Here is an 18934-nt window from a genome sequence, read left to right as displayed (position 1 = left end):
GTTTGTTTGTTATTCCATAAGTTTAAATATGTCAAGAAATATCAGCTGCTAATTCTTGGTTCGGTCCAGGTGTTCATGAAAAGGATGGTATTGGTGCGAAGCATGTTTCTAGGTCTCCGTCTCATGTCTTGCATGAGGTAAACCTTGTTGGGCGGCCTGAAGAAGGACGCATACAGCAGAAAAGCCTTCATATCCATCTGAAAGCTGAGTTTGCAAAACTGTTTGAAGTGCTAAAACTTCCGGTATTCATTTCCTGCCTGCCCTTTCTTAGAAGTTATAATTTTTTGAGTTATATGTTGTCTTTGGAGCATATATAGGCTCTTTGATGAACAATGAAAAAAATAGAAATCTTTGCTTGTCCAGATTAATCATAATGAGTGGGTTCTGGAAGGTCATATTCTGAATCTGTGAAACATTTGTTATGTATAAAAGATAAAGCTCTTCATTTTGGGAAATCATACCTTTCGTATTCATGGCAAAAGAGTTGTAAGCATTTGTTGATAGCTTCTAGTGAATAAGTATGATATTTATTTTTTGATAAGGTGAATAAGTGTTATATTAACCTGTCAAAGGTTTAATCGTTTTTTCTATGAGTCCTGGTCTTGTGATTGCCTCTGGATTAGCAATTTTTCTTTGATTAAACTCTCTCTTCAAGTAGATATATAATACTGCAGTTTTTGGCACAATGGTAAGCACCATTACATTCTTTCTGCATTTGCGGTACTCGTACATCCAAACCTGTTTAAATCTTGGAAACCTAGTATGGTCGTTAAGACCGCCATCGCGCTGTGCTCAGGGAGGGTTAACTGCCCTAGTTAATTTGCCAAAATGCAGAGAGTGATACATTTATTATGTCAAATGGTATAGGACATGTGTAGCATGAGAAAGGGTGTTCTTCATTTGCTTGTACCATCTGTCGTAAAGGTGTATGTCGTAGTTGTTAAATGGGTTTTTGTATCTTTGTTTTAGTAGCTTTAAGTTTAGTAACAAAGAATCAGGAATACATGAGTGATATGCATCTTGCATTTTTCATCTTGGGAACTCACATGACAGGACAGTGTGCTGCTGTAGCTCTTTTTTCTAACACTTGCAGCATCTGCATTTTTGAGACCACTTCAAAATTAGCCAGTAAACTAGTTCATCTTCCCATAAAATGGGTAAAATTGTTTCTACAAAACTAATCAAGGGCACAAATTTTGCTATTTGGAACTTCTTTCATTGCTGTCTTTGTGATAAAGGGCAGCAACTTTATGTTTGTGTTTTATTCCTCAAATTTTTGGATTTTACAGAACTCCAATAGTTTAGCTACTTTGAGGTTTTATTTTCTTATATTTCTTTTATTATCCGAAGAGTTCTGCTGCTAATTCTATAAAGGCTGTCATTGATTTCTTATGGCTCTATTGAAGGCCTTCCACCTGGTTCTTTGCTTGGTGTATGCTTTTGATTTCTAATTGTTTCCTTAAATGGTTTTTTTTCGTAAATAATGTGCCGTCTTGTTTGTTTATCACCATCTCATCCTGTAATTCAATCCTCATGACAGTGGTTTATTGTTAGTATCTACAAATCTTAATAATAATACGAACCAGGTTCTGTGCCACTACCAAATTCCGTACTGCTAATTGGTTATATCAACCACGCTTCAAGCTAGAACAACTTGGTACTCTATGTAAATGAATAAAAAGGATATTTTGCGGAATGATTGCCATAGTTGTGGCTTTTCCTGCTTGTAAACACTCTATAATATACCAAAGGAATAGGTAAGCCAAGGTTTTTCCTTCTAGTCTTTTGCTTGCTGGCCAGATGACCAAAATTTAAATGCAGGACGATGTCAAACATACTGTAGAAAAGTTTCTGGAATATGTCATGGAGAATCATCATGTTAGTAGGGAATGTGCAACAATTTTACAGGCTTTCCAGTTATCTCTGGTTAGTATCTTCTTGCCTCACTGCCCATATCATCTGCTTGCATCCTTTTAATTATGTTATTTTGTCAGTGGAATTTATCCTTCTCTTCATGGACAATCTTAAAAGTTCAGGTGAAATATAATCACGTCATAATAACTAGGAATCCTAAAAAATGAGGTACTTTTTTGTTTCATGCGGCTCAAAGTTCCTATATAAGGAGCCTGTTATTAATCGTACCGTCAGTAAGAAGTTTTGTGTCTTATTTCTTCTAGTTAAACTCGGTATCGGAGTTTCTACAATCTTGGTAGAAATCTAAGTAGCTTCTTTGGAGGCCGCTCGACCAAAGTTATTCTTTACTTTTTTAGTTTACTATCTTTGTTTATTTTCAATGATTCTTTCAGGGAGACTACATCTCTTGTTGTGTCTGTCTTTGGTGTTCTTTGTTCCACTCACTTCTGGTTCATCTTGTCAGGATGAATACAACAGTGAAAATCTCGTCTCCAAACTCCGCACTTGCGGCTCTTGTTTCTACTGCCTCACTTTGACGTATCAGTCCAGTTTAGGTTTCAAACTGGCATTCCATATTTGTCTAGTTATCACTCTACATCAACTAACCTGTCGAGTTGTCAGATCCCATTAAGCTGGCAGTATGCATGTTCTCGAATTCAATCATGTCTTATAGATTGATGGTAGTGCTACAGCCAATTTAGTTTGATGTCAAGCTCAAGTCTTATTAGATTATCATTAAATTAGCATTCAACTTTATCATATATATTTAGTGTGCTTCTTGCTTCAAGAAAAACATGTCGATGTGATTCTTTTTATTTGACGTTTACTGTGAATTATCAGTGTTGGGTTGCAGCTTCAATGTTAAAGCAAAAAATTGACAAAGAGGAGACATTCTTGCTGGCGAAGCAGCACTTACAGTTCGGATGCACCGAGGAAGAGGTAAACGGTGTTTATCTGAAGATCCATTCCTTGAAAAAGATGTTCTTGCAGCAGTTGGATCAAAATGATAATGCTTCAAGTTCTTCTAAGTCTTCTTTATTAGCTGCGCGATCTGTTCCAGAAGAGCCATCGAAGGGAAGCATGTCACAAGCTGTAGAATCTTCCCAGCTGAATGTGGAAAATGAAATGGTTGAAGGATTTAAAGTTAAAAACTTATCCATGGAATGCATTGTCACACCTAAAGAAGAACTTGTGGATATTGAAAGGGAAAAATTCATTAAGGAGGTCCAGTATAGATGTGACAGGCGAATGTCAAAGCTGGTACAGAAGCAAAAGGAGGAAATCAAAGAGTTCCAGAAAATATGGGAGAAGAAGAAGGAAGAGCTTGAGCTGGATTACAGAGTGAATTTTTCTGTTATTCGGTCTATCTTTGGTCAGAATGCTGCAATAAAGGATAAACAAAAAATATTAGAAACTGAATTTTCAAGCAAAATACAAAAGCTCAAATGCCTCAAGGACCAACAGCTTAAAGAGCTTGAGGTAGAACACACTGCTATGAGGTACAAGGAAATGCAAAAGGCGGCTTCTTGGTTGGCGGAAGCAAATTCCTTTAGGGGTGTTGGATCTAATCCTATAGATGACATAGGGTGCTCTCAGGAAAATGTAAATGTCTCTCATAATCGTCCCAAGACTGTTCACCCTGTATCTGGACAACATGTTGAGGAACTGAATGGTAATATTGTGGATAGAACGCAGTGTGACAGGGTAGCATCTGAACTACCTACGTCTACTTCTGATGAGTCAAATATTCTTCCTATTGAAACTACAGATGTTTTAGCAACACCAGCAACAGAAGAGCAAGTTGAGATTGCATCCATGGCTAGAGTGTTGGTTGCTAGATTGGAGCAGCCTAATGAAATAGGTGATTTAGGTGGTGGTTCAGAGGAAATTGGAGCATTTGGTGCTACATCTAATCAGCCTAATGAGGTAGGTGACCCGGATGTGCCTGCATCTACTTCCAATGAGTCAAATATTCTTCCTGTTGAAACTTCAAATGTTTTAACAACGGCAGCAATGGAGGAGCAAGTTGAGATTGCTTCCACGGCTGAAGCATTGGTTGCTAGATCCAAACAGCCTAATGAAGTAGTTTATTCAGGCGGTATTTCAGAGGAAATTGGAGCATTGGTTGCTACATCCAAGGAGCCTAATGAAGTAGGTGATTTAGGTGGTAGTTCAGAGAAAATTGGAGCTTTGGTTGCTGCATCCAAACATCCTAATGAAGTAGGTGATCCAGATGTACCTTCATCTACCTCTAATGAGTCAAATATTCGTCCTATTGGAAATACAAATGTTTTAGCAGCACCAGCAGCAGAGGAGCAAGTTGAGATTGCGTCCACGGCTGGAGCGTTGGTTGCTAGATACGAGAAGCCTAATGAAGTAGGTGGTGGTTCAGAGAAAATTGCTTCTGTATTTCCTCTTCTTTCCGAAGAACATACTGAAGTTCCACTAGGGAATCCAACTAGAGAGCATATGTTGGAAGTATCTGGAACAGGTGTTAATGTAGTTGTGGAGAATGATCATTCAGAAGTAAATAATGTTATTGAAGAATTGAATACAGAACATGGTAGTCTGGAAAATAATTCTCATTTACCAAATGATGAAGAAAACTCGAGAGATGCAGTTAGCTCCACTGATAGAAACCAAATTTCTCTTGAGGAAGTGGTAGTGGACTTGCGTTTGGCAGCAGCAGTTCCTACTTCTGATGGTGGTGGTTCTATACCTCAAAATCAAGTAAGTGCTCTTTGTCTTCCCAATTTATGAGGTGCTTGTGTTGTGTTGTTTCTGTAGAACATCTGGATTCAGAATCTGGACACATGTATATAAGCTCTCCCTAGGAAAGTTTTAACTTTCTAGTTTTATTCCAAGCCGTAAAACAAGTAATTGGATCATTTTTTCCTGGTGAATTGCAGTTCTACCATTCAAAAAATAATATGTGTGATTTGCCAACCCAATGCATTTTTTCCCGATACTTTGTAGAATTTTTTTGGCTGTTCTGTTATGGATGGCTTTGCACTTAAACTGGATCAGCTAAATCAGTACGTATGTTTCCAGTCTTCAGGATATAATGAAACACTCACTCATGAGATGCCACTCCAAGAAAATCAGAGTGGAACACAAGCTGATGTTGATGCTGGCCAATGTGGACCCAACAGTTCTGAAGCCGTGTTAATTAATAGCTCCGAGCGACAACAGCCAGCTTCTGATGGTTTTTCTCTTGCTGCTCACGAGCCACCAAGCGGCACTGCACGTCAAACCCATGATGATAAAAGGAATTTTATCCCAAACATTGGGTCTTCTCGTCATTTGGATGGAGAGATGATGGAAACTTTGCAGGCTGGTGGTAATTCGGGAGAGTGTCCATCTGTCGATGTTGAGATGTCGCCTCTGAGCTGTGATCGGCCTAATTTATCAGAAATCAGTAGAGTGGATCCTCGACCCATTTCAGAACAGGGTGCATCTTCTAAGAGATCTGAAGCTTCTGTTCAAGTGCCAGGTTCCGCTGAGCTTCCTAGTCAAGCAGTCCTGCAACATAACACTAATGTTGCCTTCGTCCAAGGACCTAGGAATATACCAGTTCATCCTGCCCATCAGATGGCCGCTGGGAATCCAATTCTTCCTTTCAATGCTGATCCTCTGCATAAAGAATGGGAAAGGATACATAAAGAAAGAGAACAAGCCACTAAAATTCTTGAGGACACGGTTAGTTCCAATTTCCTTCGTTGTGAGTATTTGCTCCTAGTCCTTCTCTATTTTCTTCAAGCTCTTTTCCTCTTTTTGAGCAGAAATTGCGTTTGAGATCTGATTGCGAGAAGGCGATAGAGGAATTGGTTGCACAAATCCGTAAAAAGTATGATCTTAATCTTCAGGAAACTGAGGCAGCATTTCTTCGGAAGAAGAATGAACTTGATACGAGTCTGAACAAAGTTCTCATGAATAAGCTTTTGGCAGACGCTTTCAGATGCAAGTGCATGAATCTCAAACCTTCGGGGCTTCCAGGCATCCGTCAAGGTATGTAATCATTGTTGGTTATGCATTTTTAGGAGAGTAGTTAACTTTTCCTGTCAGAATTTTGAACTGACACTTGTGTCCAGATATTATCTAGAATACGTTATTATCAGGGTGATAAAAGGTAGTGCTAGTTGGCAATTTTTACTAGGTTATACAAGTCAGGTTTGTGATTTCTCAAGTAAAAGTTTTCTTTGTGTACTGAAGCTTCGTATTTTTTTTTTTTTTTTTTTTTTGCAGTTGTGCCTTCTAGTTATATGCAGCATCTACATCAGGTGTCACAGCAGCCTAATTTGAGGTCTTCTCCTGTGACTGGTTCGTCTGCAGCTAACCAGCAAAATTTAGCCCCAGGTATTTTGAGAGCTTCTCATGCCACCAGTTTGTCCTCAGCTGGCCAAGCACAGGTTGGGCAGGAGCCTTCTGTCCCCTCTTTGCCAGTTATTAATCGTTCAGTAAATTCTGGTGGGATTCCTCAGCCTGCATTTAGATCTACACCTGTTACCGGGTTGTCTTTAGCTGGCCAACAAGCACCCATTCAGCAGACCGCTGCTGTTAGTCGTTCACCAGCATTTACTGCTGGAATTCCTGGCAGGCCGCCTCTCATCAGTGCAATTACCCCTTCCACTGGCAATCTCAGGGTAGCTGGTGAGATCCGTGCTCCAGCCCCCCATCTGCAGCCTTTCAGAACTCCTACATCCATGTCTACGAGCAGCCCCTCAACGCTTGCACATGGTTTGCAAAATCAACCGCTATCCACTAACATGGCTGCATCATCACCCTCACTTCCCCAACTTGCTTCTCTACAAACAACATCCTCCCCTTCACAGTTAGCTACAGATCTTTCTACTGTGGTAGATCTCTCTGCTTCTCGGAGTATGAATTCGCAGCATGACATTGGCAGGTTGCCTGCTCCACGAAATCCGCCTATGTCTGCGCGGGAACTGCTTTTGAATATGGAGAATCGACCTCATGCAAACAGGCGGAACATTATGCCACCTCTACCAGATATGAGCTCTAACTTTGATTCATTGGACCTATCCGACTTTCAAACGCTGGATAGTGTACAGGGAGGTTCTACTTCTTCAGCCATAGCTACTAATGTAACTGATGTTGTTTGTGTGTCTGATGATGAGTGACTTGTTGACGATGAAGTTTATTTTGTTGTCTGTGGGTCAGCTTTATCATGTGTTTGTAAAAATGGATCTAAAGAATAATTATTTATAAAAAAGAAAAAAGAGAAAGGTAAAAGGAGGAAGCTTGACAAGATTACATGGGCTTGCATCCCCCCCCCCCCCCCCTCTTTTCCTCTGGGGTTCCATGAATGCAGCTGTAAATGGTCCATTCATCTTTCTGTATTATACTAGGGACGGTATCATCTGTTCATGTGTTTCTTTTGTTGTGTTTTTCTTAATCAATGTTTGGTTTGCTCATACTTAGAGGCATTTGGTCGATGTTTGGAAAAATAGTGAGTATTTGAATTTGAAGTTAAAAAGGAAGGTTTATAGAAGTAAATATTGCACTATACTAGTCAGTGTTTTAAAAGGCGTTTTCGGGGTGAGACCTGGGGCTAGGCGCACCAAAAATGTCCTGAGGTAATGGTGTGGGGCGGAAGTCTCAAGAGGCGTGTGCCGGGGCGTTCCCGGGTGTATGTACGTTCGGGCGTTTGAGGCGCGTTTTTGCAGTAAGGTGTAAGCTCAAGAGATTTTTTCAAATTAAAACAAAATTTATTGAATAATTCCTTCATATAATACCCAATTTCTCAAAAGTCAGCTTGTAAGTGCTTTGACCGTGTTTCCGGGGCACAGTTGAATATAGATATCATGAACGCGAGGTGCAGGATACCAGACCGAGAAACCCGGGCAACCATTCCCCTATGTGCCAATCGCTAGCGCATCCAAGGCCCCGGCGCCCAGCTCAGCTGGAGAGGCCTTGATCTGAGAAGTGCTAATTCGATTCGGATAGACTTCATTCTTCTGAAATGTATTAAATTTAAAAGTCAAGACCTTTGTTATTGATTGAAATCCTAATTTATGGTCTTTCTCGATTCTTTATTTGTCTACCAGTCTGCTAATATCTTCCAAAAACAACGAATATTTAATTTTTTTTACAAATATAAAGGGAACTTCATTCTCTTTCATAGCATCAATTTCAAAGTTCAAATATTTCAAAATTCTCTTTTACAAATATTCAATCTTTTTTGTTCCTCCATGTAAAGAACTTTATTTTTTCAATTCATGTTACTTGTGCTTGTAAGTAGCGCATAATAGATTGTTTTGATTAGTTTTTTGTGGGGATGGAGCACATCTATATATATTTTTTGCACATTTATAGTTTTCTTTAATTTTTATACAATTTTACTTGTTTATAAATATTTACTGTAATTATATTATTTTATAGAATATTAAAAATTAAATATCTACGGGGCTTACACCTTGCCGAGGCATATGTAAAATGCCTCGCCTTACGCCCACGCCTTTTAAAACACTGATACTAGTATATGTATGGCTAATTCTGTAAGTTCCTCGATAGTATGGTGCGTTCTGATGCCTGTTATATTTTTGCCCATTACCCGTAAACAGAGCATGGTTTCCAGGCCAGTGATTGAAGATGTTAGTTTTCCTGCATATGTAATCTAAACACTAGTTAATGTGAAAAAATACGTTGCCACTTTACGGAGCTGATTTGGAACTGAAGAGGCGCATAATAGATTGATATGAGAATCATGATAGATCGTGAATTTCATGAGTTGTCATGTAACTGAATCATTTTACAACCACTGAAGAAGGATCCTCAAAAGTATGAGCAAAATGCACCTTGCTTCGCGACTAACTACAGCAGTGAGACTGAGGTAATGAAAGTTTAGTTGCTGAAAAAGAATAAATTCCCAGTTCCAGTTTAGATCTCAATATGAATAGATTAGTTCCCAGTGAACACTTTATCATATTCTAAGCAGCATCTTTAAATTACTTTTCTTCCTGCGAGAATTGCTTATTGCTTGGGAAGAATGAGGCTAAAGAACAGATGATATGGCCTAGGGATAAGTAGGTAAATAACACGATCCGGTAAATTGAAGTGGGGAAAAATGTACGAATTATTCCAAGTATTTCCACATTTTTTTTCCTATTCACTCATGATTTGGCCTGGTCGACCCAATCATGATATTGAAGGAGGGGACTTTTTCTCGAAAAAAAAATTCTTGCAATTACGAAAACCACAACATACGCACCCCTTTTCTATTTATTCTATCTAAGAAAAAAAATTCAGCATAAACCACGACTCCCATTTTTGCATTTCTTTATCTATCTTTTGCCAGGTTAAAGAGTCCCGCTCTCCATATTCTTGAGAAAGTTTTTCAGCTTGCTCAAAAGTCAGCAAGTGCATGTTGTTCAGATATATATTGGCCTTGTGAAAGGCGATACTCTTTTATTATCTCCTACGGACATTATAGATGGTGAAGCAATTATGAGATTGCTTCAGAGCTACGACCAAGTATACCAACGGTTCGCTCCCCTGCATGTGTATTTATGTGCTTAAGAGCACAATTTTTTTTCCCCTATTAATCTGGTAATTGCTTTTGTAAAGTTAGATTTCTTGTAGTGATATCAATTCAGGTAAAGCCAAAACTACAGAAATATCAACTTCTATGGAATTACCCAAATGAAACGATAGACAAACCTCAATGGGAAGGAGTAGGGACGGAGTGTAGCATTCTGGAAAATTTCGTAATATTTAAAGTCCATTAGAGGCTTAACAGACATTAAAATCCTTGTTATGCATGCCAAATTATAGAAACAAATAAAGTTATACTGTAGAAGCGTATAAAAGTGTTTGTACTGTGGTATGAAAGTGTATGAGTGGATATAAAATACTTAAGGAACGAAAATGGAAGTTGGAAAAGTGAAAGAAGTCTATGGTGAAGCGATGGATTTTTTGTAAAGGAAAAAGGGGCCTTTGGATAGAACTTCAAGAATCCTTCCACCCAACATTAACCCCATCAACTAAGGTAAGATTTACCCTTATTTTTAGTGTTAAATACAAGTTTTAGAACATCTACTAACATCAAATAATCATGGAATTTTTCTGGATTTTTAAAATCTACCAAGAACATTTGGAAGATTAATGAATATTTATGGTATGAATAAATGCTTAAAAGTCATTGGTTGGTGGCTGGAGGTCATAATGTGTCATCTTAGCTTGGCATTAATTGTGGTTGATTATTTGGTGGAAAAGATGACGGATAGTGGTGTTGGGACTTTAATGTTAGTTTATAAGGATCTAAATAGATGTAAAAACACCACTGTTGAAGTTTTTTAAGCGATTATTCATGATATCACCTAAATGGGTTAATTTAAGAAATTTAGAGAAATTAATGTAAGTATTGGCTACTTGTGGATTAAAAGGATATTGTTGAGATACATTGTTGATGCATGTGAGCTCGCATACGTAGATTGTGACTCATTGGCGTCGTTGGATCATTTAGGTTAAGATTTGGAACAGCAATTTGAGGTACAACGAGGCTTATTACTAGAGCTGTCAAAACGGGCTAGCCCAACCCAATCCAACCCAAGCCTCGTGGGCTTTTAAATTTTCTGGGCTAGGGCGGGCCGACCCTCCATCTATACGGGCCTTATAATGGACAGCCCAGGCTTAAGAGGGTCGGGGGCTAGGGCGGGCCGGCCCTTTAATTTTTTTAGAATTTTTTTTTTTTAAATCGTTATATATTTTTCCGTGGCATAATCTCTTAATCATATGAACGATTTTTGTTTATTTAGAGTGTACAAGAATCTTGGTATTTGACAAGGAATCTCGTAATTGAAATGCAAATTCTCTATATCTCTAGCTCTTCTTTTTTTAATGTTACATAAATATTTTTTTAGTACTTTCCTTTCACTTTCTTTAGGTTCAGGATTGCTTCAATAAGTTTATATGTTAAGGTTTTTTAATTTAGGTTTAACATTATTTTTTGATTTCATCATTATAGTCCAAAAAAATCTTAAAATTAATAAAATCTGCTAGCGTTGTTAATTTTCTTTGGCTATTAAAACTTGATCTTTTTCTACTGAAGGACAATTTAACAATTAATAATATGTTGCCAAACTGATCATTGGCCACTTACAGTAATATTTTCTTTTTGAAAAAATTATTAATGACCACTTAAAACTTTTCTAGTTCGTTGTTAATTAAGCAAAAGAAAAACTAATCTTGTCAACTGCATGCATATCAAAATATAAATTCTAGTTGATATGGAAAGGTAAATAAGCAATCTAAGGTTGGAAAATGAGGATTATATTTAAGATTTTTTTAATTTTTACTTTTCTAAATATTTAAATTTGAATTTAATTAATTTTTGGTCCACGGGCCGGCCCAGGCCCAGGCCCAGCCTCGGTCAAGCCTCAAGGGCCAGCGGACTAACTTGGCCTGGGCTTATAAGCCTTAGTTTTAAGGGAAATTTTCGTTCCTATACCATATAGGAAACTATATTACCAAATATGTTTATAGTTTGCATATTACCCTTCATGCTAATAGTATTTCTACATAATATAGACAATGCATTAAATAAAGAATCATTATAGCTGTAGACTTCCTTATTTAGGCGTGCTAAAATTGGGGGATTAAATATTCTTCCAGATCTTCCACAACGCAAATCACGCACATTAATCTTCTTCGTCAATTTTGTTTCAAATTTAGCGTCTCTGCTTTTTTGATACATTGTGTTTTAAACTTTTTTCTGATTTCACAAATCAAAAACGACTAAATCTTCTACAATTCTTCTACATCAAATACAATTATGTCCAAATTTCAGTAATACAAAGCAAAGGAAAAGAGAGCAGCAATTCCACAATTGACAGCCATTAAAAAGCTTTGAAGCTTTGAATTCAAATTTGGGTTTTCAAAAATCATTATTTGTTTGGATTGGATGTTATTGCAAATAATTGGGAATATGGTTTGGAGTTTATATCTCAATTTTGAGGGGTTTTGGTGAAGATTAGACTTGGTTTTGGCTGAATTTCGGATTGAAACTCGAAGAAGAAGAAGAAGAAGAAGAAGAAGAAGAAGAAGAAGAAGAAGAAGAAGAAGAAGAAGAAGAAGAAGACATGACATACATTATATTGCAGAAATTGTAGAAAAATTGTATTCCGTTGTTTATTTATTTTTCTTTTATTCATTTAGCTATTGTATGAAAGTTGAACAACATTGTATAAAAATTATATTTAAGTGATATTATATTATAGTTGTATATAACTTAGTAGAAATAATGTACGAAAAGTGTAGATAATTTGTACATAAGTTGTATAATATATAATTAGTTGTATGAAAATTATTTTTACTATGTATAAATCAGATACAAAATATACAAAAGACATATTGTATAATTTTGTATAAAATTTGTATGTAAGTTTAATGTTATTGTAGTTGTATTTCACTGGGTGGAAATAATGTGTGAAAGTTGTAGCAAATTGCAAATAAGTTGTATTCTTCTATAACGGGAGATGTTGGCATATCAAGTAACTTTAGTGTTGCAGACGAACATGCATGAAAATAAAGATAAATTCTGTTATGAACAATTTGTAGATAATTTGTAGAAATATTGAAATTTTGTATTTTCATATTAATTTTTCAAATGATATGCAGTTTTATTGTAGAATAAATATAGAAAACAAGCCATTGTGAGTCTTATTTGACTCATTCCTCACATTCAACTTATTCTACAAATTCACGCCTCTTTAAATACAATATGACCATACTTTCTTAAATTTAAAGGTATAGCAATATATATAACTTAAAAAATATATTCTCCTCTGCACAAGTTAGCTCTAAAACAGACGAAGTGGAATAACAAGCTCCCATCAAAACTTTTAACACAAAAACACAAATCTCAAATTTTATGTTATTGTAGTTATATTTAACTAGGTGGAAATAATGTGTGAAAGTTGTAGAAAATTATAGATAAGTTGTATTCCTCTATAAAGGGAGATGTTGGCATATCAAGTAACTTTAGTGTTACAGACAAACATGCATGAAAATAAAGATAAATTCTGTTATGAACAGTTTGTAAAAATTTTGTAGATAATTTGTAGAAACATTGAAATTCTATATTTTCATATTAATTTTTCAAATGATATGTAGTTTTGTTGTAGATTAAATATAGAAAACAAGTCATTATGAGTCTTATTTGACTCATTACTCACATTCAACCTATTCTACAAATTCACGCCTTTTTAAATACAATACAACCATACTTTCTTGAATTTAAAGGTATAGCAATATATATAACTTAAAAAACATCTTCTCCTTTGCACAAGTTATCTCCAAAACAGACGAAATGGAATAACAAGCTCCCATCAAAACTTTTAACACAAAAACATAAAAGCTCAAAAATAAATAAACAACAGTCTACAATTTTTCTACAATTGCTGCAATATAATATATGTCATGTCATCTTCTTTTTCTTCTTCTTATTCTTCTTCTTCTTCGAGTTTCAATCTGAAATTCAGCCAAAACCAAGTCTAATCTTCACCAAAACCCCTCAAAATTGAGATATAAACTCCAAACCATATTCCCAATTATTTATAACAACAACCATTCCAAACAAATAATGATTCTTGAAAATCCAAATTTGAATTCAAAGCTTCAAAGCTTTTTAATGGCTGTCAATGGTGGAATTACTGCTCTCTTTTCCTTTCCTCTTATATTACAGAAGGAACCCGAAATCATAACCATCAAATCGACCAAGCTTGTGCTCATCTTCCCCGGGCACAAAAACATTGGAACAAGATTGCAGAGGTGCCTACGGTGCCTTGGCTATGGAAGAAATAATGGGATTTTGATACATAAATCATGGGTGTGGGAGGAAAACGTGGGTGAAGGTGTGGGAATTGGAGAGAGAAACGTGGGGGGAGTGGTATTAGAAGGAATATACAGTACCATTAAATTAGGAGTATAATTAATACCTTTAAAACCCACTAATGGTATATAAATGGTAATTAGGTATACTAAATGTAATTATATCAAACCTTAAACATTGAGGGTAATATAGTTTTCTATATGGCATAGGAATGTAAAAATTCCTAGTTTTAAATGGTCTAAAAAATCTCAACCCAGCCCTACCTAAATAGCGAGCTGGGTTGGGCTGGCCTCACGGGCCAAGCCCATTTTGACGGCTCTACTTATTACCCTCAGATCTTTTCTCCGCATTTGTATCGAAAAACGATTTAGAAATAAATTTGAAATGTGCATCCTAACTTTGGGTACGAGCGGGTTATATTTGAACTTGTTTGTCACTCGAAAATTGTTTGAACTTGTTTCCTTAGGAATATTAAATAGTTATAGCTAAGCCTTAGTTCTCTGTGGGATTTGACCCTAGACTCATAAGCCAGGTTATATTTGTAGCGACCGCTTATCCTTTTTAGGATTAGAGTTGGGCGTGATCAGAAACCTACTTTTATTCAGCTAGATTCATCATTGCTTCGATAGGTTAAAAGTTCTAGTTTACTTATCTTGTCGGAATTTTATTAAATGTGGGTAACAAAATATATTTAACAAATTTTGTTTTTCGAATTAGCAAGTTCACACACAAAGTTTTGATATAGTATTAGATCACTAAAATAAAAATTATATTTCATAAGATATGTTAAAGAATATGCTCTTTAAATTCACACGAAATACATGTGCAACGTATAATCACTATCTGTATTAATATACATTTTTAAGAGGACGAGAATTCGATCCTAAACGTAAATCAATAAGGCACTTGAGAACTTTAGTGGGATAGAATTTATTCTTTTATTAAGCTAGCTAATGTGATCAACACATTTCTTCGTGCTCTTATTTCATATTGTTATCAAATAAACTAATTAGCTTGGCTTTAAATAATTTGGTTATTTATCATTGATATCAGTGTTAACATATTTTAATGTCCAAGCGAACATTATCCAACAAAACATCCTTTTTTATACAATGATCTTTTGATTTCTATTGTAATACCTCTCTCCGTTTTTTATATATAATAACTAAAATATAATTTTTAATATAATATTTATATAATTTTTTAAAAGACTTTTTACTCATTTAGATAGGATACACGCGCAATGTGCGTACTCTAATCTAGTAATAATAAAAGGGGGTAAAAACTGACAAATATTTTGGACGAATAGATTTTAGTGAAAAGATAAAAATTAATAAAAATAAAGACAAGAAAAAGAAAGTGCTAGAGTAAGGGATTGTTACTAGAGAGAACAAAAAAAGAATTAAAAACAACAAAAATAAAATAAAATAAAATAAAAAACTAAAAAAGAGTGCAAAATTTTATTAAAAAGAAAAAATAAAGTAAAAAAATAACAATAAAACAGGAAAAAGATAATTAAAAAAAAGTAAAAAAGAGTGACAATTATATTTTGGATGAAGAGATTTTACTGGAAACAACAAAATTAAAAAAATAAGGAATACAATAAAAAATTAAGACAACAAAATAAAGTAACAAAAAGTAGAGGTGTTCGTCGGTCGGTACTATAATGTATTTAGACATTTTAGTTCGGTATTTTTGGTATTTGGTTTCTTAAAATATTATACAATATCATACCTAATTAAATTCGGTATGGTTGGGCTTATCTCCTTTCGATTTCGGTTCGGTTTATTCGGTTTGGCAACTTCGCTTTGTTCAGCTCGAATATTAACTAGTGCATAAAGCCGCAGACTATAATTGTGACGACCCGGCCGGTCGTCTTAAGAATTAACGTCCCGATCCCCTATTAACTACTTTCCCCAAGTTTATTTCTGCTAATGTGATTTGTCGGGATGTTCGGTTTTGAGTTTTGGGGAGTTTTGGGACACTTAGTCCCTAAATGAGAGCTTAATTGTTGGAAAGTTGATTGTAGTCGGAACAGTGTGAAGACGACCTCAGAATGGAAATCCGATGGTTCCGTTATCTCTGTTGGGTGATTTCGGGGTTAGGAGCGTGTTCGGATTGTGTTTTGGAGGTTCGTATCTAATTTAGGCTTGAAATGCCGAAAGTTAAATTTTGAAAGTTTCCGGTTCGATAGTGAGATTTTGATACGAGGGTCGAAATGGAATTCCGAGAGTTGCAGTAGTTCCGTTATGTCATTTGGGATGTGTGTGCAAAATTTCAGGTCATTCGGAGGTGGTTTGGTTGGGTTTTTGATCAAAAACGTAATTCGGAAGATTTTGGAAAGCTTATGCTTAAATCCGATGTGTTTTGGTTGATTTGATGTCGTTTGAGGTGTTTTGAAGATTTGTACAAGTTTGAATAAGGTTTTAGGACATGTTGGTACCTTTGGTTGAGGTCCCGAGGGCCTCGGGTGTATTTCGAATGCTCAACGGATTATTTTTAGTTGTCAAAAAGTTGCAGAATGGCAAGTTCAGCTGTTGCAGAATTGCAAGTTCAGCTGTTCCAGATATTTACCCTTCGCGTTCGCGAAGAGTCAGTGGGGAGGTGGGGGGTTGATGGAATTTTGCCTTCGCGTTCGCGAGGAAGTCTCCGCGTTCGCGAAGGGTGGTGATATTTGAGCATCGCGTTCGCGGGAAGGGTATCGCGTTCGCGTAGAAGGAAGTAGTCAGTTGGGTTCGAGGTGGAATTGCTCTTCGCGTTCGCGAAAGGTTTAACGCGTTCGCGAAGGGTTGGTCAGTGGAAGCATCGCGTTCGTGAGAGCAGTGTCGCGTTCGCGTAAGAGGACTTTTGGTTAACGACTTTTTGTGCTTCGCGAATGCGAGGCCTTGACCGCGTTCGCGAAGAAGGAATTAATATACCTGGGTAAAAAGGGTTATTTCGCGAATTTTAGCCTAGTTTCCTCCATTGTTAGGCAATTTTAAAGCTTTTTGAAGAGGATTAAAGAGGGATTCAAGGGAAATTACTTGGAGGTAACATTTTTGACTTCATAACTCGTTTTTATGTGATTTAATACCTGATTAGTGGTGGAAAAATTTGGGAAAAATGGGTAATTAGGGTTTGAGTTTAAAAGGCCTTTAAATGAGGGTTTGAGAGGCCATTTAGACTTCAATTTCAGTGTTCTTGTTATGTATAGACTCGTGAGAGTACGAGGTTTCTGAAAATGTAAATTTTACCCGATTTCGAGACGTGGGCCCGAGGGACATTTTGGTCATTTTACATAATTTCGCATATTAGCTTAGAATTTAATTGTAGAATCAGTTACTTGAAGTGTTGTTTACATTATGCAATTGAATTGAATAGATTTGGGCCATTTGGAGTCGAGTACTCGTGGCAAAGACGTGGGTGTCGAGTTGATTTTGAGCCGATTCGAGGTAAGTGGATTGTCTAACCTTGTGTGGAGGACCTTCCCCTTAGGATTGGTATATTTGGTAATTGAAATACCTTGTACGTGAGGTGATGAATGTGTACTTGTGCTAATTGTTGGAAATCCGGTTTTCTTAAGTAATTACTAGTATGTTTCCTTTTCTATTTCTATTTCTTGCATTATTAAACATGTTATTAGCTTAGGAAAGCATGTCTAAGTGACTTAATTGCTTTAATTGATTCAATCTGCCTTACTTGAATTCTGTGCAGCATGCTAGGCTAGAATCACTTATTGCCTTAATATGAAATTTTGTCATTTCTGTATACCTCTTGTTGTTGCTGTGTATTTACTTTGGGACTACGGATGTGGGATTCCGATAGCTCCCCCTTGTCTGTTTACTTTGGGACTGCGGGTTAGATTCCCGATAGATCCCCCTGCATATTTACTTTGGGACTGCGGGTTAGATTCTCGATAGATCCCCCTGCATAGTAATATGGAACTACAAGAATGTACCTGGTAGATTCTCCCAGTACTGGGTATTTATATTTGGGACTACGGGTCGGGATTCGGTAGATCCCCGCACATTGATAGTTGGACTACGGGACGAGATCCCGGGAGATCCTTTGGACATATATATGATGGACTACGAGACGGTATTCCGGGAGATCCAATGGGCAGTTGTAATTGGGACTACAGGACGATATCCTAGAAGGTGCCCCGGTTGTTATCTCCGTGTTGAGCTTTATTTCTTTCCGTGGCTTGTTTTGTCTCTGTTCTAGTTGTTGTTGTTGTTCTGTCAATTCTATGTTATTTCTTACTATTGCACTTATTTATACTGTTTTATTCCACACTGTTAACCCTTATATTGTATTTAACCTAAGTAGGGCCCTGACCTTCCTTGTCACTACCCGATCGAAGTTAGGCTTGGCACTTACTGAGTACTGCTGTGGTGTACTCATGCCCCTTCTGTGCAGATCCAGGTACTTCTACTCAGTCCTACCATCCTTGAGGGAGGCGACTACTTAGAGACTTCGAGGTACATCTGCCGCGTCCGCAGACCGATGAATCCCTTTCTATTCCTGCCTTTTAGTATTTAGCCCTTCTGTACTTTCTGTTCTTATTAGACAAATTCCGGAGTTAGAGCTATGTAGACTTTCTTTTCTTAGCTTGTGATTCATGGGTTTCCGAGTCTTGGATTTATGTTTGGTGTTGAGAGTTAAACATGGTGTACGCCGAGCGGCACATTTAAACACTGTTATTGCTTTATTTTTGTTTTTAAATTGTTTTACTTCCGTAAGTTTGGTTATTTTCCGCAAGTTTAGGCTTACCTAGTCGTAGAGACTAGGTGCCGTCAAGATGGTTCACAGAGGGCAAACCGGGGTCGTGACAAGTTGGTATCAGAGCTCTAGGTTCATAGGAGTCATGGATCATAAGCCGGTTTATTAGTCTTGCTGATCGGTACGAAGACGTCTGTACTTATCTACAGAAGGCTATGTAACTATTAGGAAAACAATTCCTCTTCATTTGATTTCCTTGTCGTGCGATATTTTTGACATCACAATTCTAAACTTCTGTCTTCTATTCTCTCACAGATGGTGAGGACACGTGCTACTCGAAATGATCAGGCACCCGCGCCCCCTACTGCAGCCGTCAAAGGTCGGGGCCGGGGTAGAGGCCGAGGACGCGCACGTGGTGCAGCCAGAGCACCTGTGCAAGCTGCCGCCGAGGTACCACCAGCAGATCCA

General features: G+C 36.9%; 1 protein-coding gene across 4 annotated transcripts in view; it reads left to right on the top strand.

Annotated features, from left to right (window-relative positions):
• The window catches only part of LOC107803116 (uncharacterized), a 35106-nt gene extending 27804 nt beyond the window's left edge, over positions 1–7302 (top strand). For all 4 annotated transcript variants that reach the window (XM_075249279.1, XM_016626736.2, XM_016626737.2 and 1 more), the window contains 6 exons: positions 70–242; positions 1822–1926; positions 2755–4644; positions 4966–5613; positions 5697–5922; positions 6160–7302. In XM_075249279.1, coding sequence (XP_075105380.1) covers positions 70–242; positions 1822–1926; positions 2755–4644; positions 4966–5613; positions 5697–5922; positions 6160–7055 — 3938 coding nt within the window. In that variant the 3' untranslated portion in view covers positions 7056–7302. The remainder of the gene's footprint in view (positions 1–69; positions 243–1821; positions 1927–2754; positions 4645–4965; positions 5614–5696; positions 5923–6159) is intronic.
• Positions 7303–18934: the final 11632 nt, after the last annotated feature.

Source organism: Nicotiana tabacum, chromosome 3 (assembly GCF_000715075.1).
Source record: "Nicotiana tabacum cultivar K326 chromosome 3, ASM71507v2, whole genome shotgun sequence".
Lineage (NCBI taxonomy): Eukaryota > Viridiplantae > Streptophyta > Magnoliopsida > Solanales > Solanaceae > Nicotiana > Nicotiana tabacum.
Note: the sequence above shows the minus strand (reverse complement) of the source record. Positions and strands in the feature narration are given on the sequence as shown.